Source organism: Didymosphaeria variabile, assembly GCF_027946475.1.
Source record: "Didymosphaeria variabile strain IMI 356815 chromosome Unknown scaffold_4, whole genome shotgun sequence".
Lineage (NCBI taxonomy): Eukaryota > Fungi > Ascomycota > Dothideomycetes > Pleosporales > Didymosphaeriaceae > Didymosphaeria > Didymosphaeria variabile.
In genome coordinates this window covers 1,718,726-1,743,701 of record NW_026611623.1, presented here as the reverse complement: position 1 = coordinate 1,743,701, position 24,976 = coordinate 1,718,726, and the positions used below count along the sequence as shown (strand labels likewise).

The following is a 24,976-nucleotide window of genomic DNA, read 5'->3' as shown; positions in this document are numbered from 1 at the left end:
ACGCGTGCCATCACTAGGTGGGCGCAATGTTTTCCTGGATAACAGGCCCGCGCATTACCAATGCGATCGAAGACCTGCAGCCAGGTACGCGGATCGCACCTCCACGCGCCGCGCATGCAAAGCTAACTGTTCAGACCATGGGTACGAAAACACTTTTATCGACGCGCCGGAGACGCCCGCACATCAGTTCGCCGTGAAGGCCCTCAAGCGCGCCGTGTTCGGAACCCCGGCCGTAGACGACACGAATAACGCAGGCAAGAGGTTGCAAAAGAAGCAATCGCCAGACCTCGCGACTTCGAAAGTACCTGTAATCGCCGCTCCAAAGGAAGATGCGCCGCCTGTCTCGCCGTCCAAGTTGCCTGGAGGCATCTTGATGACCCCGGGGACCGCGAACAAGGGACGCAAGTCGGTCAAGTTCGGTGCACACGTGGTTGACAACGAAGGAAGGCGAGGCAATGCTGGTCGTAGCGGCATGCCTAGTGACTGTCCGGGCAAATTCCCAAGCCCATGGACTCCTGGTACAGAGCTAAAACCGACTGCAGATAGCGAACAGAAACCTCGCACGAAGCTCACGGCAGCACTGATGGATGCAAGGACTACTACCCAGCCGAGGAGCGGCCAGAAACCGAAAGCAAGAGATGACAGCGATATCACAATGGACCTTGGCGCACCGCGCTCGGACTCTGGCAAATACTGGAAGGAGCAATATGAGGAATACACTGCGCGGAGCGAAAAAGAGGTGAAGAAGCTGATTGCCAAACAGCAGCTAGCTAAGAACTATGCCATGAAGAAGGACGGTGAGGTCACGGAGCTGTTCACGAAGCTTGAGCAAGAACGAAAACGATTTCGGCGGCGCGAACAAGAGCTGGAGCAGCAAAATAAGGATTACCAAGAGCGACTTCGCCAAGCCATGGCCGAGAAGCTGTCTGCAGGCATCGAGATTACAGCACTCAAGAACCGCATCGCGACCTTGGAGAAGTCGCTGACTGCAACGTCGTCTGACTTGCAGGAAGTCAAGTCGTCGTCTTCGTTCCAAATATTCGAAGATACCGGCAAAAACTCAGAAGCCTTACGAGCTGAGCAGGACAGACTTGCGGATGCTTCGTATCTTTCTCAGAAAGTTCGTGTCGTATCGATCGGCAAAGAAAACTCTCCACCTAAGCCTCGTCATGTCCGACGTCAGACTATGCCAGAGCCATCATCATCCGTGCCGCAAGCGTCGCTCTCAGTGACACCACGGCTAGGTGTGGCAGCTGGAGACGTATCAACAATATTAGGGAGACCACCACGCATCGCAGCTCACGAAGCCGCACCTGCCGCAATATCGGCATCCGCTTTGAAGTCTGCGGAACCTGCCTCGACCTCGAGCCTCAGTATCCGCAAACATAATGTGAGCCAGCAGAATCCACCACCCAAATCACCCGCTCCGGCCGCTCCTTCAAGTCCGCTTCCGCAGCCTTCACCCGATCCATGGATGATGGGCGCCGACGAAAGTTCGATTGCACCATACGATAGGCTGGCACTTCCAGTGGGTGGAGGTAGTGGGTCTCATTCCAGGCCTACCAGACCTATGCACACCCGCCGCCACGAACCTTCAAAATCCATATCCCAAGCTCCAACGGCCGAGCGGCCGAGACGATCCCACAGAACTGAAGAATCTGACTTGTTCAAACCAATTCCAGAGGCACTCATAGTCAAGGCCAGCAAGTCCGAGAAGCCCAGAGTCGCCACGAGTAGCACCGAGACTACACAAGCTCCAGCCAAAGCTAGTGAAAAGCTGACGACAAACGCTCGTAATATTGAGGACATCAAGGCGTCCAGTACCTCGCCTACAGATCCGAAGTTTGACATCTCTAAGATTACTGGTCACCATGCGGAGGGATCTTCGGAGGAGAAGAAAGAGCGTTGGCAGACACTACCGGTCGATCGCAAAGAGGAGGCAAGGAGGAGATTAGCGGAGCGGAAGCAGAAGAAGTTGCTGGCCAAGTGATTCGGCTCAGAGAGCCATTCTGTTGGACACACTTGTATTGTTTATTGGATTACGGTTTACATGGGTTTATCTTGTTTGGAAGGCGTTTGCGGTTGGTGGTTATTGCACAGGCCCAGGCATGTATTGTCTGGCTTCGCCACGGTATAGGTATGGCTGCATTGTTTGGAGTATTGCTTGATACCAGGACATTGATATCCATTGAATGATCTTCTTCAAGCTTCTGTCGTATTGTACAAGTCTATGTGTTATGCGATTGCTCGAGCAGGGTATCAACTTCTATCCTTATGCCAATGCCGCGCAAAACGCCCGCTATGCAAAGTCTTCCTCTCCCATCTTACATCCAGTCTCGCGAGTCTCCTACCGCTTCCCCTCCGCAATCTCTCTCAATACCGCAACTACACTCCCACACGCCTTCTCCATCGCCCGCATCTCCCCAGCATGCATCTTCCTCAGCACATAATTCGCCACGACGTCCGGCTCCCGACTATCCGGCCGCCCAATCCCCACACCTACCCGCCACCACTTCACACCCCCCAAACTTGCCTGCGCGCTCTTAATCCCATTGTGTCCCTTGGCACTCGAGGAACCATCCTTTACACTGACCTTCCCCAGCGCGCTCTCCAGCTCGTCATGCACTATCACCAGTCTCCCCTCTCCACGACCTTGCCTTGCCAATTCTTGCGAAAACTCGCGCCACGCCCTCGCCACGCCGCGCCCACTGACGTTCATGAGCGACGTGCTCTGCCACAACGTCCAGTCATCGTCTCCGGCGGGCGGACCGGGGTCCTGCGTTCTTCTGAACCCTTGTATCGGACCGAAGGAATAGGTTGTATTGTCAGGTCGGGCGACGAGACCGGAGAGCCCTTTTGTAAAGGGTCGATAGTGTTTTACGGACGAGATGTGGGAGGTTATGGTGTGACCTGCGGAGTGCAGGGTGTGTGCGTAGGTAGAGCCAGGATTGCCCATGGAGCAGACGAGGAGGGGGTAGGCTTTTTGCGCGGCATTCTTGGACATTGGACCAGGTATGGAGGAGGATGTGGAGAGGCTGATGCTGGGTTCGTGGGCGCCGCGCGCTGGGTTGTTGGGGGGTGTGGGTTTAGTGCGTGATATCGTGTCGCTAGAAGGCGGAGTAGGAAAAAGGGCGTGTTTATTCTGGCTGCGTCTTTCTTTTCGCGATCCTGGGTTCGTAAGTGGAGCTAGGAAGTTGGTTTGTGAGGAATTGGTGTTGTCGTTGTCGTTACTGGTTGCAGGCGCATCAACATTTTTCGGACGATGATCGGCAGATGCAGGGATCGGCGCAGGGCTGATCATGTGCGCACGCGTGGGCGCGTTTTTGCCCATTTCGACGAAATTGCGGATAGAGAAGTCAGAAAGCTTTCTAGTCAGTATGCCAGGGGTCTGTGACGGTTTATAACTCGGACGAGTGCTTTATTTTTTAGCAGGCGTGTGCGAGCTGACATTGTAGGCTGTGGTATAGCCACATTGAAGAGTCATATTGATTTGTAAGGGCGGTGCTGGTGGCTCTGCGCAGTTGATGCCGCCCTTCCAGAAGAACGCAAAAGAGGACGTCTGGGTGACGTCGCATTTTATTCGTGAACTCTACTAGCGATTAGACACTCGAAGTTGAAGTGAAGGTTGATTTTATAGGATCTATGGGCCCGCATCATCGATCAAGAACCCATACGGTGGCAACGCAAGATGCGGAGAAAAGCAGGATGGGAAGTCGCTCGCGGAGAAGACACAAACGCGTGCGAGTTGATGGCTGGTTGCACAACACTGCGTGGTGATCAACAATAGTCATTGTTTCTGTGCCTGTATTCGCGGGTAGAAGCGCGTCATGGTCCGGCGCGTGATCACGTGCGCATTTGGCGACCAAGAAAGTGCGTCAGCCAGATGGGATATATTTATCGATTTGGGGAGCACGAAGTAGCTTCACACCTCACGGGACTGTTATGTGAGTAATTCTGGGAGCAAAGCATTAACCTCCGTGCCGGCGTTCTTGATACCCGTGGACGCTTGATGTCCCACGGGTGCCAGTGAACGCCACATGTGCATGCTAGGGCAGCTCCTTGGCGTGCATCATCGTTCAGGAACTGCCTCTCGAATTTCGCCGCCCTTGTATCAGCCCTCTCCAACGCAAGAGTTCTTTCGAAAATTGTTACGCACTTCCACACGACGCTCAGGGAGACCCTCGCGCCTCACGTAGTCTCTTGCAAACTCACCATGTCGGAGAGACCTTCGACGCCCCCGCGGGCAACGCGCTCGACGGGCAAGCCGCCTCCATATCCTCCCACTCCAGAGCAAGTGCGGCGAATGGTAAGCGACGTACTTTTACTCGTAGACCAGACGCATAACATTTACATATAGGAAGAAGCTCGTCTGAAAGCCAAAGCTGCAGCGCAACAAGCGCAAGCCTCAAACCCCACACCCCCGCCCGTCGCAGGCACCAAGCGCGCATATTCGGCCGTCAACTCCTCAAATACTCCCGCACAATTGCGCAATGCGAACGCAGCATCGCCACCGAAGCGCGACCAGAATGGTTTCATCCCGCCACCAGCGAACGACCTCATTCAACCGGCCAAGAACTTCGGACGCTCAGAATACATCGAATATGACTTCAGTAAGATGACCGACACAAAGGGTGGTTTCCTTAGTACCAACGACGACCCACACAATCGCGCAATGTGGAATGGCAAAAAGGAGGAAGAGAAGCCACCAAACATGACCCTCGCTGAGTGGGAACGCGAGCGCATACGCAGAAAATTGCGAGAAAACCGCGCAGGCATCTACGAGCCGGGCCTCTCTATCCTCAACCAAGCCGACGGTCGCGACGAAGAAGACGCCATCCTCAAGGCCGCGCAGGAAGTAGATGGAGTGGAGTATAAAGGCACATACGGCGACGGCAAGCGCGACATCAAGGGCAAATGCCGTGAATGCGGTTCTCTAGAAATCGACTGGAAATGGCAAGACGGATTCGGCATCGGCATCTGTCACGCCTGCAAAGACAAGTATCCCGACAAATACAGTCTGCTCACCAAAACCGAGGCGAAGGAGGACTATCTCCTCACGGACCCAGAACTTAAAGACGAAACTATCCTGCCCCATCTCGAGCGCCCCAACCCGCATAAATCGAATTGGCAAAACATGCAGCTGTTTTTGCGCATGCAGGTTGAGCACTACGCCTTCTCGGCTGCAAAATGGGGCTCGACCGAAGCGCTGGACGAAGAGTACGAAAAGCGGCAGAAGACCAGCAAGGCCAAGAAGGAGAAGAAGTTCAACAAGAAGCTGCAGGAGCTGAAGAAGAGGACGCGAGTGGAGGCGTATAAGCGGGCGAGGCAGGAGGGCGGAGATGGTGCTACCATTGGTCAATTTGGTCAAAAGATCCGGGGTCTGGGGGACATGCATGTGCATGAGTGGGGGAGGAGTGTGATGGACAAGGAGACGGGATTGAGTAAGAAAAGGTGTGAGGAGTGCGGGATGGAGGTCGAAGAGTTGGAGTTCTAGAGAGCACAGATGATACCCAAGCCTTTGTTTATTGTAATAACTCTCTCGACATCTTCCTGTTAACCGCTGCAGCTTTGGCCATGTTGAGCATAACGACATTGGCACCTTCGCGTCCTGCAAGCCGACTAACGACCAATGACAGGGTAGGTTTTTATTGGCTGAAAAATATTTGTTAGCATTTGTAACATGTCGAATGTCGCTGTACATGTATATGTTGAGCGCGGTACTCCGTGTTTTGTGGGTCTTGGGGCGACAGATGTCCGTCCTAGACACGTTCACAAGGATGCTAAGCCAATCGCGTGACCCAGAGCTCGACTCGAAGACAGTACCATGCCAAGCGGGGAAACCTTGCTTTTTCCCGCATCATATCCCCACAGTGATCGCCTGAGCTTGCACATTGAACAGGGCGACAATACGCCGGGTCTAGTGACCTGGTAGTCCTTCGTTGCTGCCGATCACCACGGTAAAAGAGGATATAAAGATATGGCTTCCCTGCAGAAATCAAGTCGCGCACCACAACTCCCCCAGCCCCCTCCAAACGTCTCCTATTGTCCCGCGGAGGTTTTGAGCACAGCATGTCTAGTGAGCTAGAGAGCGTAGCCCTGGGGGCTGCGCCGAGACAGGGCGTGTACAAGGAATTGCGACAAAATCCTTACCTTTTGGGTCTCTCAGCTGTAAGTATTCTGTACGACACCCTCGCTGAAAGGCTCTGATTTCCACAAGTTTGCCTCGCTGGGTGGCTTCCTCTTTGGCTACGATCAAGGTGTGATCAGCGGAGTCCTAACCATGGAGTCCTTCGCCGCGAAGTTCCCGCGCATCGCAACAGACAGCAATTTCAAGGGATGGTTCGTCTCCACGCTGTTGTTACTTGCATGGGCAGGTTCGCTCGTCAACGGACCTGTTGCCGATAAGTTCGGCCGTAAAGGATCCATTGAGATTGCAGTTGTCATTTTCACTATAGGCTCGGCGGTTCAGGCAGGCGCCATAAGCATAGGCATGGCATTAGCTGGTAGGTGCGAGCCAGCAAAATCGATATTGGCTGATAGTTGTCACAGGACGAGCCATCGCTGGGTTTGCCATCGGTATGCTTACCATGATTGTGCCCATGTACATGAGCGAAGTCTCCACAGCTGGTATTCGAGGAACTCTCGTTGTACTCCAGCAACTTTCGATCACGCTTGGAATTCTTGTCAGCTACTGGTTAGAGTACGGCACCCAGTACATTGGTGGTCTCCGATGTGCGCCTGATATCCCGTACACGGGCGGCACACCCACCGAGCGCACATTCGACCCAATAAATGACGTAGGACCGAATGGCTGCACAGGCCAAAGCGATGCTGCGTGGCGCGTACCGTTTGCACTGCAGATCGTCCCTGCTCTCGTTCTTGGAATTGGCATGCTCTGCTTCCCTGAGTCACCGCGGTACTACTGCATGCGAGACAATCAAGAAGCGGGTCTCAAAGCTCTTGCGAGAGTTCGTCGTACTAGTTTGGATGATGAATTGGTCCATAAAGAATACCTATCCATCAAGGCTGAAGTCATCTTTGAAGAGTCTTTCAATAGAGACAAATTCCCGGGAAAGAAGGGGCTCCCATTGTACCTTGCCGGTTACACCACGCTCTTCTCTACCTGGCCTTCGTTTAGAAGGACTGCGATTGGATGCTGTGTCATGTTCTTTCAGCAATTCATCGGATGTAAGGCATGCATATCTCCTTGAAAGAATAAAGCTTATAGGCCACAGGTAACGCAATCATTTACTACGCTCCGACAATTTTTGGACAACTTGGCCTTTCTGGCAAGACGAGTGGGCTTCTTGCCACAGGCGTCTATGGTAGATCATACCTTTCTCGACTGCTAGTTGTTGCCTACTAAACAAACCCAACAGGAATCGTCAACACACTATCCACCCTCCCCGCTCTTTTCCTCATCGACCGTATCGGGCGCAAACCCCTCCTCCTCTGCGGCGCCGCCGGCACATTCATCTCCCTCGTAATCGTCGGCGGCGTGATTGGCGGCTACGGTTCCACCCTAAAAGACCACCCCGCCGCAGGCTGGACCGGCATCGCCTTCGTCTACATCTACGACGTGAACTTCTCCTACTCCTGGGCGCCTATCGGCTGGGTCCTGCCTTCCGAGATCTACAACATAGGGAATAGGAGTAAGGCTATGAGCTTAACAACGTCCAGCACATGGATGTGCAATTTCATCATTGGGCTGGTGACGCCGGAAATGCTGGACACAATTGGGTGGGGGACGTATATCTTCTTTGCGGCATTCGCGCTGATTGCGTTTGTGTTCACGTGGTTTTTGATTCCGGAGACGAAGGTATGTGATCCTTTAGTGTTTGATGAAAGGGACTAGGCTAACGTGTGTAGGGTAAATCGCTTGAGGAAATGGACGCCGTTTTTGGCGATACTACTGCGCACGAGGAAAAAGCTAGGTTGTATACCATTGCTACAAGTCTGGGATTGGAAGAGGCGCAAGCGGCTGCTCATGATGAGAAGGATCAGAAGGTTTTGCATGCAGAGGATGCAGAGGTGTAAACTGAGAACTCAAGAGCTGCACATCGAGTTTACGCTAAACTACGCAAGAACTTACTTCTTTGCAGATAGACTCATTACGATGCCTCTTGAGAAGCTTCAGAGAAGCAGATAGGTAGCATCAAAATGACCATCACTCACGAAGGTTTTATGATCTGCAACGAGAGGTCATATTGTAAAGCTATGGACAAGAAGAAAGCACAAAATAGCGATAGCTTTTGGCTCTCACAGTCACCCTCCACCTCTATCTACACTCCCCTTACCTATCTTTGAGCAACTTAGAAAGCAGGCTTAGCGTTCTTGATGAGGGCCTCAAAGTAGGCCTGGTTCCATTGACCAGCCTCAGGTGCGGGTTTGAACGCATCGTCCTTGCCACAGTAGGAGTCATAGCGGGTCGCAGACGTATCCGACGTACCATCAGACTCACCACCCGGCTTGACCCATACGAACGCATCAGCGTAGGTCGAGCCCGTGGTGCTAGTCGGGCGCACACCGAAGCCGGCACCGTTGACGTTGCACCAGTCACCCCACTCCTTGCGGAGGCCGGTGACGGCGTTGCGGCCCGTGTCGATGATGGCCTGTCCGGGCATGCCGGCGTCCTTGAGAAGCGGGCCGAAGGTCTCGACGTAGATCTTCTCATTCTGACACTTGTTCCATTGCGCGTCGGTGGCCTTGGAGAACTCTCCAGGAGAGAGGTCCCAGGCGTTCCAGCCGGCGACGTTGGTGCTGATCCCGCGGACTTGCTTGGGAGAGCCGGCAGCCTTGTAGGCGGCGGCAAGCTCCTTGGCTCCGGGCTCTAGATGGGCTGTTAGGGTGATTCTTACATAAGTAGAGATAGAAAGAGGGTCTTACTGAGGTTGTCGTTCCAGCCGAGCCAACCGCCATGGCCTGCATCGATGTACATGGCGATGTTGGGCAAGTTGAGCTGTTTGAGAGCATAGGCGACACCATCACGATAGCCAGAGGCAGAATCTTTGCAAGCCTGCTTGTCGGAATTGGTGACGAGGTTGGGGAGCGAATCGGGCTCGATGACAAGGGCGATGGCGGTGTTAGGGTACTTCTTGAAGATGGTAACGATAGCTAGCAGCCATTAGTATTCTAACCTCTTCATGTCTCTCCCACCAGAATACTTACGGTCAATGTACTCGCTCTTGTAGGTGGTAAGGTCTCCCGCAGCGAGTTCACCGTTGGAGGCCTTGGCTGCGCAATCACGGCCGGGAAGGTCGTAGATGACGAAAGCGGCGAGCTGGTCGCAAGGAACGTCTTTGAGGTTGTCCTCGATGACTGAGATGCGGGCACGAGTGTCGCTGTTCCACTGATTAGCGCAGTCTCGAGTTGACATAGCGTGATAACTTACATCCACAGGAAAGTTCCGACCTGAGCGACCTTGGAGGCTTGGGCAGCCATAGCGCTGTCGGTCATAGAGGCAGCGGCAGCAATGACCTCCTTGGAGTACTCTTTGTTGGCATAGATGGAGCGAGACGCGAAGGGGTTGCCGCTGAGGGTGACGGGCGTAGCACAAGCAGCCATAGCAGCACGTGCAGTAACGGGACCCTGCTCGACAGGGCTGGGGGCAGCAAAAGCGCCCACGATGGCCGAAGCCAATACAGCAGAGTAGAGACCCTTCATATTGCCGACCGGAATACAACTTCAGCGAGGTGTCAAAGCAAGACTTGGGGCACCATCGCTTCTTATATCGACGGCTGCTGCCATGGTGGCGAAATACTACGGTGTCTGGAGGCGCTTTGCTGCATCTGGTGCCCATATTGTCGGGAAGCAGGGCCGTAATCTGTGGTATACAATGTGCTCAATGGCTCGTGCTTGTTACCCCGTGCCATGATGAGGCTTAGATAGTAACGAATACCGGAAGTATGCTTGCCCACTATAGCAGGGTCCACAATCGGATGATGGTGTTATGGAGATTCGCGGAGACCGATCCAGAAGCGGCTTCATCGGAAGATCCAAGATCCAAACTCCGGTTACCATAGCTTTTAACTGTCTCGATGTCTCGATGCATGGCAAGTCAATCGGTACTAGCTGCCCTCCACTGCCGAACATCTGCATTCCAGGCTTCAGGTTGGATCGAATGGATGGACATGCTACCAGAGTACTTTGCTGAAGCTTCACAGCCAACATCTTGTTTGGCTGGGAAATCTTCGTCCTTTGGGGGTAAATGAATTAACTTGAGATACCCTGCATATGCGGAGCAACTGCGCACTCGGCATACATCGTACCCCGCGCTTCCCATATCGCCCACAGAATCCCTGCGGGCAGATCTGAGATGACAATAATCAGAGTGACTTCACTTTTCATACCGACTCCAGATAAGATGTTACCTTAGTCAATCTGTGGCAAGCTGTGTCTACCGGTACCGGACTCAATCTTCGGTCCCAGGCAATTCAATCAAGGAGAACGCTTACTCTCGCAGTGTGCATCATGGGTGACTCAGTGATGCCTCACTAGATAGATTGATGTCTGAAACTATTCCATCGTGTACTACATTCGCGCAGCGCCTCTCAAAATCCCTAGCTTGAAACCGTTCTATGCCAGAGGTAATGTCTACTGCGGTTTTAGCATGGACGTATCCTCAGATGCAAAGGAAAACGCATGGCGACAACGGTTACAAGATAATACTCGGCTGCGAGTGCGGTCCGATTATTACAAGCCTTCGACAAGTAGACGATAGCCCGGGAAATGAGGCGATGCCAGAAATACAAGCTCTTCTGGAAACTCATGGAACGCATGATAGCCGCTGACGATATATTGAGCATAAGGCTGGACGCTCTGGCAATATGAGGCTACTTTGCCCTGCCCCACACCCGTCCAGTAGCATTTGAAGTGCTTACTTATACGCAGCCGACTTGAGCCGCCAAGTTTCGTATTTGATCCTTGTGAGTGAGTGGTTCATGGCGAATGTGACGCGATAATCGAAATGTTGGGTTCCACGACCAAGAGCGTGAATGGGAGCTGTCAGGCATGCTTGAAGGATTGTGACCGCATCTGCCAAGCGGTGGGGTAAAGAGTGCGCTCGAGGAGGCTCAGTGTTGTTGTATAAGAACGGACCGATTCGCGGATGGCGGTATAAGAGCATCGCATCGATGCTCGTGCTATATTCCCTGGGAACGTGCTATCGTCAAGGCTGAAGTATGGTCGGACAGCTTGCAAGCCCGTCGAGGCATTGCCGTAATACCCTCCTTGATCATGGCAACATCTCGCTTCCTTGCCATCGCCTCCGAATTGCACGTAAGGGCTGCCAGCACGAAATTAGCAGTACGTCCCGTCAAGCACTCTACCAAGAGACCCGCAAAGCTTCGGATCGTTCGCGGCAAGGTTGACTGTACCTTATTCCAATTGATGGGAATGATATTGTAGATCTTGGCTATTGAAGGCTAAGTGGTGGTCCGCGAGAGTGGTGAAGGCCATTAAATTAAAGTTTTCGCGTGACCATTGCAACCCCTGCCGGCGTGCGAACAAGGAGAGCACGGCCAGTCGCTGTTTTGCCGCACTATACTACTGCAACAATGTTGCTTGTTTTATGGATCTTGCTGATCTCTTTCAACGTCAAAGAGGTCGAGATTCTTCAGCAATCGATTGTGTGCATCCGTGGAGTCAGCCACAGGGCTGCAGTTCACATCCGCCTAGCCAACTGAATACCGTTTGGGCCACCTTTAATATGCAGACGGCTGCACAGCAGTTTATCCAAACACGACTCCCGCCGGGAGTGATCGTTCAACGCTCAAATGGTTCGTAAAAAATCCTGCCCAGACGATGTACAGCCAAAGTGATCTCGTGGACCAGTCAAGGCATGCCTTTTGCCCTCGCGTAGTGGTGGGTGTGCTTGTTCTATCACCGCGAGGCCGCCAACAGGAGGTAAGCACAGGTCCTAGGCCAAGAAGTAACAATCGCCATGTTGATGTGGGGATTTCCCACTTGATCAAAGGTATTCATGTGGCAATCCGTGACAAAGACGTTAGGTCTTCTTTCATCGCCGCCTTCCCTTCTTGCCCTTTGACTTGTCTCCTGCACTGCTCGTCAAACCTCTCAGTTCCTTCTTGCTCAACGTCAACGTTCCGCCCTTAAATTTGCCCACACTCGGAGCTCCAACACCTCTGTCTCTCTTGCCGACTGCCTTCCTGACCTTCTGCTCCTTCTCTAGTGTGATACCGTTCTCCTTCGCCTCCGCCCGTCTCTTGTTATCGCGCATCTTGGTCTTGGCATTTATACCCTTGCGATGCGACATGGGCATGCTCTTCTGTGCGAAGATGGACTTCTTCGCGCCTAGCGATTGAATATGCAGATCCGTCAACTTGTGTCGAGCATCGTTGGTTTCGCGGGTGTTGCCGGTGCGCGTCGAATAAGTAGGCGCGTTCGAAGATAGGATGTGCGACTCGCGCAGCAACTTCTGGAGCTCAAGATCGTTCTTCATGTGCGCAGCCTCTACGGAATCATCCTCCTTCTTCGGCTTCGGTGCGGGTTTTGCGGCGGTCGAGACGGAGAGCGAGGGCGGCTTGGCGGACATGAAGGCGCGAAGCTCGGTTTTGGGGGCTTTGGTGCGCGGCTGGTGGGCAGAGCTATGGTCGAAGACTTGTATACCGTTTGAGGTTTCATTTTCGTCCTCGGAGCTGATGCCGGACCAGTCTGATTCTTCGTCAAGGTCATCTGCTGGTGCTTCCATCTTCTGAGCTTTCTGTACGGGCTCGATATTCAAGGGTGCGAATTTCGCTTCGAAGGCTTTGCGGAAGAGGGCTTGCATGTCTTCTCCGTCCGAATGCTGTGACGTCGAGGAAGGCGATGACGCACGTGATGACTGCTCAAGCTCTTCGCGCGTGATGCGCTTTCGTTTCCCTATAGTAGGTGCCATCTTGAATGTGCGTGGCCGCGTGAAGGCTATCGTAGAAAGTGGACTGGAGACTCGGTGTTGTTTGTTTAATTGAACGTGCTAAAAGTTCCGGACACGCTAAATTTTTAGGACCAAGAATCTTGCCAAGGCACGGCTGCCCCTCCCCCACCATTCTCAAACCTTTGGGACGCGTCGATGCACATTTTTGTACATCACCAAACACAATGACGCGTTTTCGACCGTGCATAGACCTGCACAATGGGGATGTGAAGCAGATTGTCGGTGGTACCTTGGGCACCTCAGAAGCTGAGCTGAAGACGAACTTCACTTCCACCAAACCTTCTGCGCATTATGCGGAACTGTACCATCGATATCACCTGAGTGGCGCTCATATCATCATGTTGGGTCCGAACAACGACAAGGCCGCTAAAAACGCGTTAGCTGCATGGAGAGAAGCAGAAAAGCAGGCGACAGTAGCAAGCGCACAAGACAAGTGGAGGGGTGAGATCCAAGTCGGCGGTGGCATCAAAGAGAGCAATGCTCAAGAGTGGATTGGAAACGGCGCAAACAAAGTGGGTGACCTTTCAGTCTATTACATTGTCTCAAGCTTATCGAACCTATAGTAGGTGATCATCACATCTGCTTTGTTTCCCGATAACAGATTTTCCAAGGAGCGGTTACAAGCAATCTTGAAAGCTCTCGACAACGACAAGAACAAGCTCGTTATCGATCTTTCTTGCCGGCGCAAGGACGACAAGTGGTTTGTTGCTACGAACAAATGGCAGACCATAACAGATTTCGAACTTACGCAAGGTATGCGCAGGCCTCATCACTCTGCTATCGAATATACTAAGATCCTCTAGACTCGATATCCCTTCTGGAGCCATACTGCTCAGAGTTTTTAATACACGCTGCCGACGTTGAAGGTCTCCAGCGCGGCATCGACCACGAGCTCGTCAGCAAGCTCGCGGAGTGGTGCAGAATTCCTGTTACATATGCTGGAGGAGGCCGTTCGCTCGAAGACTTGGAGTTGGTGAAAAAGCTTAGCAACGGCAAGGTGGATCTAACAATCGGTAGTGCGTTGGATATCTTTGGTGGATCGAGTGTCAAGTTTGAAGATTGTGTGAAGTGGAATGAAGAGCAAGAGAAGGAGGAAGCCGCGTAGCACAGGGCTTTGCGAGGCTGACTTGCGTCCGATGTCACATTGGGTCGGAAAATTAGTGAGACAGGCTTGGTCTTAGTCAGTGAATTTCCAAGCGAACGGGATGTGAAACACGGGTTCGCCACGAAGGACGTGCTATCGTAGACATTGTCTCCTTAGCGAGAGTCGTGCGGTGATTACTGTGCATAGCACGTTGTACGTTGAACGAATGAAAGTCTTCGATGTTTCAAAATATTGGCACGAGAATAGTGCCCATAGCATCAATGTCGATATGACTGCAGAACAGACCGCCCCTACGATCCTTCCCAAGTTTTTCATCCTACAGAGTCGCTATCTCAAATTGAACTGATTTTGTTGACATCGAGGACGATTCTGTGGGTGTATACTCGAGCCTATTTAAGCCTAGCGTGACGAACATGAGTGAACCTTCGGTGTGAATATCAACGCAGATGTCACAGTCTGAGGGCACGCTGGCTTGCAAGTGTATGCTTATGTGATTAGCTGTGATATGTACTGATAATTTTCATGGGTTATCGTCATCTGCGTTCCACGATTATTTTTGTTCATTCTTAAAGACATTTCGCATAGTGAAAAACTCACTAGAGGTTGTCTACACGCTGGATCATAAATCGGAGAATTTTGCCGATCCAGGCTGGGTTGAGTGTGCAAGACTACGACAACCTCTGTCTAAATCGAATAAGCAGACGCGATTAGAGGTTCAATTGCTCAGCAGAGTGGAAGGAGCTCATGATGTACAAGAATAGTTTAAAAGGGTTTCAGGGTCGTATGCGCAAAATACATAGTCCAGAACGAAGCACGCAATAGTCATAGAGCATATCACGGGTGAACGATTGTTGCTCAACTCAACTCGATAGCATGAGACGTGTGGTTGTGTTTGCCTTTGGTTGGTTCCAACAGCTTCCTGGACGAGATGGGACATACTGCAATCATACAATGACAAAAGCTTTCAGTGATTGATAGGATACAGTTTGCTTATGCTAAGGAAATCCAGCCGATGCTGACCTCAAATCTATAATACAGTAGAGTTATATGGTTGCCGTACATCCATCACGCCTCGTCTTTCTGGCTAACCTCATCTTTCTTTTGTAGCTCACGATACCAAAGTGCTGCCGCAAGCGCTATGACGCTTCCGAAAGTACTCGCGATGATCATTCGACCGCGGAAGCCCTGCTTTTGCTTTAGAGCTTCGTCGTCACCCAGGATCTTGACTGCGCTCTTCATCCAAGCGTAGCTTAGCCCAGAATATGTCGTCGTAGCAGCTACTATTCCGCTCATAATCTCTTTCATTCGTGCAACGCCTTCAGGACCGCCCAGAGCATCTTGCATAGAGAGGAGGAGACCTCCAGCGGACGAAGAAACAGCCGAAGGGTCGTGAAGAAGAGCAACAGACATAGTGGTACCAATGAGTCCAAGTTGCAGGAACGTGTTCAGCTTGGAGATTGTTGTAGGGTGGACTTCAGCCGAGGGAAGACTAAAGTCCCAGTATCGAGCAAACGTCTTCGGGGCGGGTAACGAGGCATATCGGAAGTAGATGGCCGCAATCGCAAGGCTTACGTCTCGTCCCAGTATCAGCGTAGCGAGCGGCAGTGAGAGACTCCCATTGATGGCAAGGCAAGAAACGAGCGTCGTCATGAGAAACTTGTCCGCCATAGGGTCAATCACGCTCCCAACAACGGTTTGCAGGTTCCATCGGCGGGCTATCCACCCATCGAGTAGGTCCGAAAAGCCGGCGTAGACGAAGAGTGAGAAGGCCCACAGATGATGGTCGTTGATGATCAGGTATCCAATAACAGGTGTTGCAAACAGCCGAGAGAAGGTGAGTAGATTGGGTACATTCAATACCTGCTCATGCTTCAGGGTAGGAATCTTGGCTTTGAGCGTTGCTGTGAGCTTTGCGGTTTCCAGTAGCGGTGTCTAGTATTGTCAGCCACTGTAAAGCAACTGTCAAGGGCAACGTGAGAAGTCGATGAAAGAGTGTGTTTGGACTGACCTTTTCTGGTCCATCTGACCGATGCTGTTTTGATCTCCAGGAAGATGAAGTAGTGAAGGCCACTCTATTCCCTACATATCGTGTCCGGCATCTCAGTATGGACGGTATTCTCGATGTAGTCCTATGAGAGCCAGGAACGAGTGTAGCGTAGGCGGACAAGGGAGAAAGCGAGGCACGTGAGCAGACAGGGGGAAGGCTCTGACTGAGCCCTGGCAGTCGATGGACGGCCGGTAGCTTGCATCTCGACAAAGACCGGAAAGCAGTACTGGCTGGAGGCATTTAGCTAGTGGAATCGCAACCGCAACGAGCGGTATATGCGATGTTCTAGCGTTCGAGGGCTGCCGTCATTGACCGGCAGATACAGCGAGAGCGATTGGCTCGAGAGCGCCAAGACATAAAGCCGCGCTAAAATCAGACCTCATCATCCAGCCACCATCCTTCGACTGGCAACCTCGCGAGTGAACGGCCCATCCCATCTTCGCGAACATATTCCCGCTTCATGTGGGCTACACGGATTGGCGGCAAGAGATCCGGAGGTCTGACCTACAATGACCGCAGGGGTTCTGCTGCTTCCAATGTCAGGAAGCAGAATGACAAGACTGTACGACGGAGCACTGGAGGCGGCACGACCCGCTACCGAATCAATTGAAGCTTCGGTCCAAGGGTCTCCTGCGGTGAACAATTCACAAACTGACATTTCTAAACCATTACCTCCCTGGGTCTGTCTATGCCACGCTAACCGAAACTACACCAAAGTGCTTCTTTGCTCGATTGCCTGCGATTGTGTGGACACTGCCGCTCGCGAAAAAGTATCGGGCTCTTGACAATTACAAAACGCAGCAACTTTACCTACCGGTACTGCACTCTTATGCAGGTACCATCAAAATGACATGTTATTGTCGATAGCCATCTGTCGAATTGGGAAGTATGTTCCAAACAGCAATCCAGCCAGGTGACCGTACGCATGCAGATGTGTATGTTTACGTGCGGATGAAGGCATTGCACGTACGCAAATTGAACGGTCAGAAGTGCACATCGAAGGAAAGACGAACAACGAAGTGATGTGATTGCAAGATTGCAAACAGACTGTGACATGCACCTTCTGGCGAAAATTGATCACGAAAGCATGTTATCAAATTGGAAGGAACGGTCTTACAACTCATCGCCAGGTACGAGACCAGATGGTGAAGTTCGCACCGACAACATGAGATCAGAGAATGGAGTCGAGCAGGCTAATACTTTTTTTACCATTGTTTTGCCTGATTTAACGACACCGCATATCACCGAATACACCCAACCGTCAGCATATTTATTATCTCGATGTGCATCTCTTGACTGGCACCTAACAACTACAGGACTGACACACACCATCTCAGTACTGGCAGATGTCACTTTCGGATTCAGGTACTTCACCAGCTGGAAGCTTATCTTCTTAATCCGATTTGGAGCTAACACTAGCAGCGTGTTCCAACTGCCCTTTGCAATTCTCCTCACGCTCCATGCTTACTACTTGCCTCGCTCATCCGCAAATTGAATCGCAAATTGAAGCATTGCCGTTCTTGACGCCATTCATTGTGGCGAATGGTGCGCCGAGATCTATGAAATTCGGCCAGTTTGTTCCACTGTAACCGGCGCTATACATTCGTCTTCATGCATCCACAGCGTGTACCGATGTGCAGTTGTTCATGCGGATGTCGAACCTTTCGCCGCGATGAAGGGTTCCATGTTCGGGGAGGTTTTCAGGGTCCTGATCACATCGAAAGCCCCGCACGCATTGCTGTCCGCAGGCATACTTTCTCAGCAAACTTGTTCGACCTGATCTACCGGCACTTACTCTAGGCGTTTCCGTGGTGGCCCGGGAGATTTGCACTGGCTTGAAGTGTGACCGGGTCTCCTCTTCGATAATCCCACTTTGCGAACAAAGTCTGGACTGCCAATTTCCTGCCATGCCGGGTACATGCCAGCTCGTGTTCAGCTCGACATCTGAGTGGGGCGTTTGCTCGCTAGAGTCTCAAGGTCAGCCTGGACAACCGATATCACCTTCTAGCGCATTATGCGTGCTGTTATACTCCACACAGGTGCGGTGGTGCCCGTCAATCATTTCCGTTCCTAGATGTATGAAGAACTTTCGCACGATGTGTTGCGTGCATTCCACTCCACGCGAGGTAAACGTTATCGGGGGTGACTTGGTTTTCCAGTGGTTTCCGCTAGATGAACTTTATTTTACGTTGCGCAAGACATGCGGAAGGCGTCTTGACGTCGACTTGGTTATACCAAATCCAAGTTGGAACATGGCTAGAAGCTTTTGGTATGTTCTTCCCGAAGCAGGCCACTTTTCATGGGAATGGAACGCAGGGCATCCACAACAACCCACCTTTGAGGGTCTCGTTCACGGAAAACCTGCCGAGCGCATCACTACCACCATCACTCTCTGATCTTCAAACAGGTGACTGCTAACCACACTGACAAAGAGTCCACATTTCTACAAGGTACACGCACCAGGATTAATTTTTGATGTTGCATTCCATGGGACCTCTGCGAAGCGAGCACTCAATCTGAAACTCCCGCCACACTGATACAGGACCCTCGGAATCTGACACAGCGGAAGCAGATCGTGGACATCAAACTCGCCTCACGCCCGTGCATCAGCGTACACGTTCTTCTTGGGCGGCGAAAGAAGGAATGCCGCGTTTCGTTGTCCATCGGCGCGGCGGCAGACCACGTGAAAGCGGGGATGATCGTCCAGAACATGGCGACATAGACCTCGACTCCAGCCTGGGCAGAATAGCAGCAGGGCTTTTGATAGTCTCTTTAAAACACGAGACCCAGAGTAGGACGCACGCCGACATAGACGGGTGGGAACAACGTAGGCTAAACCTTCCGGCTTATGCGACTACAAATCCTACCGCACAGCTGCAAGCACATCACTTCGAAGCTTGCTGCAATGCGGACAGTCACGAGAGGGGAGGCCTGAAAGAGCCGTTTTGACAAGACCAACTGTAACGGCTGCATATCGCTTGGAATGGCCATGCAACGTTCGCATTAGCATGTAATGTCCGCCACCGAGTCACAAGCGAAGCCTTTTTTTTTTCTTGTGGAGATCAATGAAAAAGGAAACTTTGCACAGCAAAACCACTACGACATGGGCTCGATGCAGAGAGAGGTGGTTGAAGCGAACGTCCATGCGTATCGGAAGACGTCCTCTCGTCCCGTTCAGGCAGGCGAAGGGGGATGCGGATGGGTTTCAGGAGGGCACCTTGGGTCCGCTAACGCAGGTACAGGACTCCACAAGCCCAATTCGATGTTTCCTCCGACGAGGCCACAGCCATCACAAACGTAGTTTCTGTAGAAGGGCGTTTGTGGAAACACGATGCCGAAAGAGCGCAAGACGAGGCTGGAAGAGTTTCATAGGACCGTAGGCGTGGGAGGCTTTCGGCTTTCGTCACATGGAGAATCGGCGAATGCCAGTGTGCCGATGCATGGTGCATTACAGTGCGGACGAAGTGACCACAGGGACGCGGGCGAGGTCACACTGAGCTAAGTAAGCAATGTGGCTCGACCACCGGCCCGTTGGCTCGTCATGCTCATCACCCTCGCTTGCGAAGGATCAACGAACATGTTGGCGGCTGCTCAGACCAAAGTTTACCTCGAGTTGCCTTTGCGCCAGCGCTATTGACGACGGGCAGGCACGACACGTGTGGCAGCGCGTGGTCTACAGAACCGAAGGCTATTGTGCGAGGCTAGTCGGCGGGTGTAATTACGGCTGCGATGGCAGTACTATCGAGTGCATGAGGGTTGCAGGTGAGGTCGTCCATCCATCGCCCAACGCTCTCGACGACCTTGATTGAGCGCTTGCATGCGGCCGGCATAACCGGGTCTTATTCGCTGACTCGCCCTCGAGCGGGTCAACCGGAGGAAAGCAACGGCTAGCAACCCCGGCGTCGGTCTAGCCACAAGCAGTCCTGAAACGACTCGTGGGCGCGCTCACTGGACGGGCCACCAGCGCAGCGTCACGCCCAAGGACGTCCTCCAACAATGCACTGATCGGCCCAGGTCCGGACGCGCTCAGCGGCCTTTACATAGCGCAGCGAAGACGCAAGAGGCGGCGACGGTGGCTGCTGCGCGATAACGTGCAGATGGCCCGTCGACAACGTTCCAGCAGGGCAGCCGGTGCGAGGGCTAGAAGGCGTTTCAGCAGGGAGATCAAACCTGGCGCCGAGTGCTGCTTCCGCCTGTACCTGCATCTAGACGCACCGTGCTCGCACCCAGCACCTCCCTCTGTTCGCAGGCCCGCCGCTCACTGCCAGGAACGAGCAGCTTTCAATACCCTAGCGGCGGCGGCCTCGCACGGCGGCGCAGTGGGTGCGCGAGTGTGCAGTTGCTGCGTCTGCGGCGGCCGGTGGGTGCGGGTCGTATAACAGCGACCTACTATAGTATCCTCAGCGGGGGCCGACTCGAGCAGAGGAAGAAGAAATGAGCCTGCGAGAAACGCCCGATGCGAGGAGGCGTGTCAACGGCGGGCATGGGCAACGGGCGCTGTGAGTGGACGCCGTGTCCGCCAGTGGGAGAGGCACTTCGCCATGGCGATGTGATGCGCGCTGGCGTCTTCTTACACACTGGATGCTCGAGAGGACGGGACGCCGGCCTGCAGCACAGGGTCCGATCTGGAGGGCCGCGGACAAACAGACTTCGTGGGCATGGCCGCGGGCCAGGTCGCCATGCCGGGTGCTGTGGGAGCGAGCGAGCCTGTGTGTCGTGGAAGGTTGGGCTAGGCTGCATGCGTCGCCTGCGCCGTGCAGGCGACCTGAGCTGGGCCTTGTTCGCACGCAGCAACAGCCTGGACAGCGGCACTGCTGATGACGATGCCGCTGGTGCTGGGAATGCGACTGACGTCTTCGCGGGCTGCTCGCGGCGCCGGTGGTGGAGTCGCGGCGGGCGAGGTGCTCCAGGCATCATGGAGGAAGACGCTCCCGCCGGCCGCCATGGAGCAGCGTAGTGGCAGCGCGCGAGAGGCAGCGGCAGTCTCTCGCAACCTCGCCCGTCTGCAGCGCGAGTCGGCCGCCTCTTGGCTGGCCAGGGCCCCGTGTCGCGCGCACGACGATTCGCCGGCGGCTGGACCCAGGTGCGCACTGGCTGCTGAGACACCCGCGCGTCCTCGCAAGGGCCGGGGCAGACGCTGACTTGAGGGCGGGCCCCGAAATAGATTATTCCAAAACGACCAGCTCCTGTTTCACCAGGCCTCCGACACCTAAAGCTCTCCCACTCCCCCCTCAGATTTGCGTTTCGTGTGTCCTAAAGCCATATCCTTCACGCTGCCCAGTCTGCTTGACGTCGCGACTGCTTTGGCTCCGAGGCAGGCCCTCGATACGTTTTATCTTCTCTGAACAGTCCTCAAACCATCGCTCGCCCTTTTCCTTCGCAGTACGCTTCATATTACATTATTTGCACACGGGCAGGACCTTACCAGAGCCTTATCCGTCTCATTCCACCATCCTTCGCAACAACAGCCTGACGCACGTCTGCCAAACACGAGTGCGAAGCAGGTCTGCCTGTTGCAACGCACCATGTATTCCAACCCTCATGCGGCCATGCCGCCGCCGCAGTCGCGCTCCGTCGCTCCCGAGACCTTCTTATTAGATCAGGATGCGCAGCAAAGCCTCCCGCCGGACAGCGTCGTCGCGCTGCAGCAAGTAGACAACCGTACGTCCCAGCCCATCCCAACGTGCCGACCCGTCGCGCCTCTGTCTCGGCGCCGCCCGCTAACGTCGCGCAGTCAAGTACTTCCTCATCTCCGCGCCCGTCGACTGGCAACCCGATCAGTACATCCGCCGCTTTCTCTTGCCCACCGGCGAGTATGTGTCCTGCGTGCTATGGTGAGTGCATTCCAGCGCATTGTTTGCCTCGAAACCCCCGCTAACCCCGCCCAGGAACAACCTCTTCCACATCTCAGGTACTGACATCGTGCGATGCCTGTCCTTCCGCTTCCAGGCCTTTGGCCGACCGGTCAAGAACTCCAAGAAGTTCGAGGAGGGTATCTTCTCCGACTTGCGCAACTTGAAGTCGGGCACCGATGCGTCGCTCGAGGAGCCCAAGAGCGCCTTCCTTGACTTCCTCTACAAGAACAACTGCATCCGCACGCAAAAGAAGCAGAAGGTCTTCTACTGGTACAGCGTGCCTCACGACCGCCTGTTTCTCGATGCATTGGAGCGCGACCTCAAGCGCGAGAAGATGGGCCAGGAAGCCACAACCGTCGCCGTCAGCGAGCCTGCCCTCTCATTCGAATTCGATTCGTCGCAATCGCTGTTCGAGCAACTCACCAAGGCCCAGCAGACCAACTCCTCATCCTTCAACAACAATGTCCAGACCTACTCGCAGTCGACGTCACCGGTGATGCGCGCGATGGACTCCATGCCCCCACCTCAGATGGTCCCGCAAAACATGCCACCCCAGGTGCACGAGGAGCCCATGGCTCCCATGGTTCAATACCAGCAGATGTCAATGGCGCCGAGCATGCAGAGCACTGTTGTTAAGAGCAGAGAACGCGAGTTTGCGCCGCAGGTGCAGTACGACCGCAATGGTATCCCGCTTTCACAGGTGCATCAGCGACACAGCTCCATGCCCGCTTACATGGAGTACTCGCCCGCTCCGTCATTCGTATCTTCCCATTACGAGGACTACAGCACTCGCGGCATGTCATTCGAGCCTCTGACCCCGCCTCAGCACCAAATTAGCCTCGGTGCGGAGCCTGCGTATATCGCCAACGAGGACACTGGTCTCTACAGCGCCATTCCTGAGCTCGGCGTGTCGCACTCGTTCAACCCGCTCATGAACATCCCTCCGTCCAACTTGATGGGTCCTAGCTACCCTGGCGTCAACAGGGCATTCCCCCCAGGAAACGTGTACTCTGTCATTGAAGGCTCTCCGACCTACAAGCAGCGACGGAGGCGATCATCCATCTCCACTGCTGCTGCTGTCGCTGCAGTAACTGCCACTGGTAACGCTCACCAGGTTCACCGCCCAAGTGACTTGAGGCGGTCAATGTCAAGCTCCATCATGCCCGTTCCCGAAGGCGAGGAGGTGACACATTCCAGCCATAACTCTCCGGATAGCGCCACCGGTCCATCCCTGGGCCAGTCAATTCCTGAAGCCAAGCCGCAGGTAAACATCTCGCGTCACGGCACTCCTCTCCACACCATCGAAGACAGCCCGCCACAACAGCAGGCGATGCTTCAGCAGGACGAGCTCAACAGCCTCGTCAACGGTGACATGTTCGACAGCCCCCTACAGCACAGCGCAGTTGCCCGTGCTCAAGGTGGTCCCAATGTGTTCCGACGAGCCCGCAGCGCCACTATGATGGAGATTGGCCCGTACCCCCAGAAATCTCACTCTTGCCCGATCCCCACCTGCGGTAGGCTGTTCAAGAGGTTAGAACACCTCAAGAGGTAAGCGCCCACCCTCCCCAGTGCGACATGAAATAGCCGCTTATTAGGCGCTAGGCACGTGCGCACCCATACACAAGAGCGGCCTTATGTCTGCCCTCTCTGCAACAAGGCTTTCTCCCGATCCGATAACCTTGCCCAGTACGTCCCGCTTATGTCGATCGTATGTACGAAGTGCTAACAATAGTTTCACAGACATCGTCGCACGCATGAACCTCGTCCAGACGGCGAGCCGCTCGACTTCAATGACGATGACCTCGAGGGCGAGGACGCTCACCTCGACTCTCTCGAGGAGGAGTCGCCCGACTCTGGCAACGATTATCTCTCTGGCCTTCCCCAGATTCCCACATCCATCACCGATATACCCGGACCACTTGCCATGTCTATGGCACCACCGCAGCACCACCTCATCGCTGCCAACAATTATTAATCATCTCCTTCCCATGTTCAGTGCCCACTGAGTACCACTCGGCGACGCCCTTCCGCGGTCGTACTTTTCCCTTTACTGCTTCTTGTGCTTAGCCTGTTTAATTTTCTTTTTAGACTTTCTATCTTCCTGCATTGCATTGCATGCATCTTCTTTTCTTGCTTATCTTCACTGCTTGGGGACGGTATGTTTGGGTTTACACGGAGAACAATATCTGGTGCTTAGGTTGGGACATCAAGCTTATGACGGCCATGAGTACCCTTTTCTCCTTTTACGTCTTTTCCTTCTTTGTTATCTTCTCATTTGATTGAGCTGTACGCCGCCTCGCCTGCTATCTAAGTCTGGACGCTGGCCTTGAGGCTGTGGCATTGTCTGTTGGTGTTGGAGGCTGAAAACGAGCAAAAAGGTACCACTCGCTGCGCGCGAGTGGGGGTGTGGGAATGTGTGGATAAGAATCGTACCGAGATGGATTGGACTGAACTGCAAGCGCCAAAATTAGGGCTGCATTGTATCATATCATAGCGAAAAATAAACGCACTGTAAAACGTACTCTCATTGCCTATCATCCATCTCCAAGTGTGCTGTTCTCATCTCCACTCATCCATTCGGCTATCTTGCCTCCCCCAGCGCCGTCGCCAGCCACCGCTATCGTCGATTACCAAACTTAGCCCGGGCGTCTACCTCGGTCGCACCATGCCCACCTGCAATCCTGAAACGCACCAATCACCTCCCACGGACGACATGCGAGCCTGCAAGTCCAGATCCTCCGCCGTCCACCATCTGAAACCGCTATACTTACTCTAATTGCATGCACCTAGCCATAACCTGCAGCAGTATGACCAGCCTCTTCTCGCGCGCAAGTGCAAGCGCCGACATCATTCATTTCGCCCCCAAGGTGACCATGCCAGCCTTGCTCTGGGAGGATCCTCTTCGCACGAACTCCGAGGTTGCTTTCTGACGTGCCAGGGATCTGTTATCCTATGGTAAGCGGAGATTTTACAACGGGGAACATGGTAGGTATGAGGAAGGTCCGGGCGGTACGAACGAACGGCGGGCGTGGTGA

At 53.7% G+C, this 24,976-nt stretch overlaps 8 protein-coding genes across 8 annotated transcripts; 5 read left to right on the top strand and 3 right to left on the bottom strand.

Annotated features, from left to right (window-relative positions):
• Positions 1-26: 26 nt before the first annotated feature.
• N0V89_005470 (uncharacterized protein) lies at positions 27-1,990 on the top strand (the record flags this gene model as incomplete). Its single annotated transcript, XM_056214247.1, has 2 exons — positions 27-84; positions 135-1,990. 2 exons carry the CDS (start codon positions 27-29, stop codon positions 1,988-1,990), a joined length of 1,914 nt encoding a protein of 637 aa, XP_056071514.1.
• A 2,223-nt stretch (positions 1,991-4,213) lies between these two features.
• On the top strand, positions 4,214-5,494 carry RAD14 (DNA repair protein rad14; the record flags this gene model as incomplete). The annotated part of the gene is made up of 2 exons (XM_056214246.1): positions 4,214-4,306; positions 4,358-5,494. 2 exons carry the CDS (start codon positions 4,214-4,216, stop codon positions 5,492-5,494), a joined length of 1,230 nt encoding a protein of 409 aa, XP_056071513.1.
• Positions 5,495-6,280: 786 nt separating this feature from the next.
• N0V89_005468 (uncharacterized protein) lies at positions 6,281-8,037 on the top strand (the record flags this gene model as incomplete). The annotated part of the gene is made up of 5 exons (XM_056214245.1): positions 6,281-6,503; positions 6,550-7,188; positions 7,236-7,325; positions 7,380-7,819; positions 7,870-8,037. 5 exons carry the CDS (start codon positions 6,281-6,283, stop codon positions 8,035-8,037), a joined length of 1,560 nt encoding a protein of 519 aa, XP_056071512.1.
• Positions 8,038-8,312: 275 nt separating this feature from the next.
• CEL6C_1 (1,4-beta-D-glucan cellobiohydrolase cel6c) lies at positions 8,313-9,663 on the bottom strand (the record flags this gene model as incomplete). The annotated part of the gene is made up of 4 exons (XM_056214244.1): positions 8,313-8,830; positions 8,887-9,114; positions 9,169-9,341; positions 9,392-9,663. 4 exons carry the CDS (start codon positions 9,661-9,663, stop codon positions 8,313-8,315), a joined length of 1,191 nt encoding a protein of 396 aa, XP_056071511.1.
• A 2,353-nt stretch (positions 9,664-12,016) lies between these two features.
• Positions 12,017-12,895, bottom strand: FAF1 (pre-rRNA processing and 40S ribosomal subunit assembly; the record flags this gene model as incomplete). Its single annotated transcript, XM_056214243.1, has 1 exon — positions 12,017-12,895. One exon carries the CDS (start codon positions 12,893-12,895, stop codon positions 12,017-12,019), a length of 879 nt encoding a protein of 292 aa, XP_056071510.1.
• Positions 12,896-13,098: 203 nt separating this feature from the next.
• HIS6 (Enzyme that catalyzes the fourth step in the histidine pathway) lies at positions 13,099-14,039 on the top strand (the record flags this gene model as incomplete). The annotated part of the gene is made up of 3 exons (XM_056214242.1): positions 13,099-13,446; positions 13,501-13,687; positions 13,738-14,039. 3 exons carry the CDS (start codon positions 13,099-13,101, stop codon positions 14,037-14,039), a joined length of 837 nt encoding a protein of 278 aa, XP_056071509.1.
• A 1,065-nt stretch (positions 14,040-15,104) lies between these two features.
• N0V89_005464 (uncharacterized protein) lies at positions 15,105-15,707 on the bottom strand (the record flags this gene model as incomplete). Its single annotated transcript, XM_056214241.1, has 1 exon — positions 15,105-15,707. One exon carries the CDS (start codon positions 15,705-15,707, stop codon positions 15,105-15,107), a length of 603 nt encoding a protein of 200 aa, XP_056071508.1.
• A 5,904-nt stretch (positions 15,708-21,611) lies between these two features.
• MST12 (Transcription factor mst12) lies at positions 21,612-23,916 on the top strand (the record flags this gene model as incomplete). The annotated part of the gene is made up of 5 exons (XM_056214240.1): positions 21,612-21,747; positions 21,821-21,920; positions 21,975-23,489; positions 23,544-23,627; positions 23,682-23,916. The coding sequence occupies 5 exons, from the start codon at positions 21,612-21,614 to the stop codon at positions 23,914-23,916; spliced, it is 2,070 nt and encodes a 689-aa protein (XP_056071507.1).
• Positions 23,917-24,976: the final 1,060 nt, after the last annotated feature.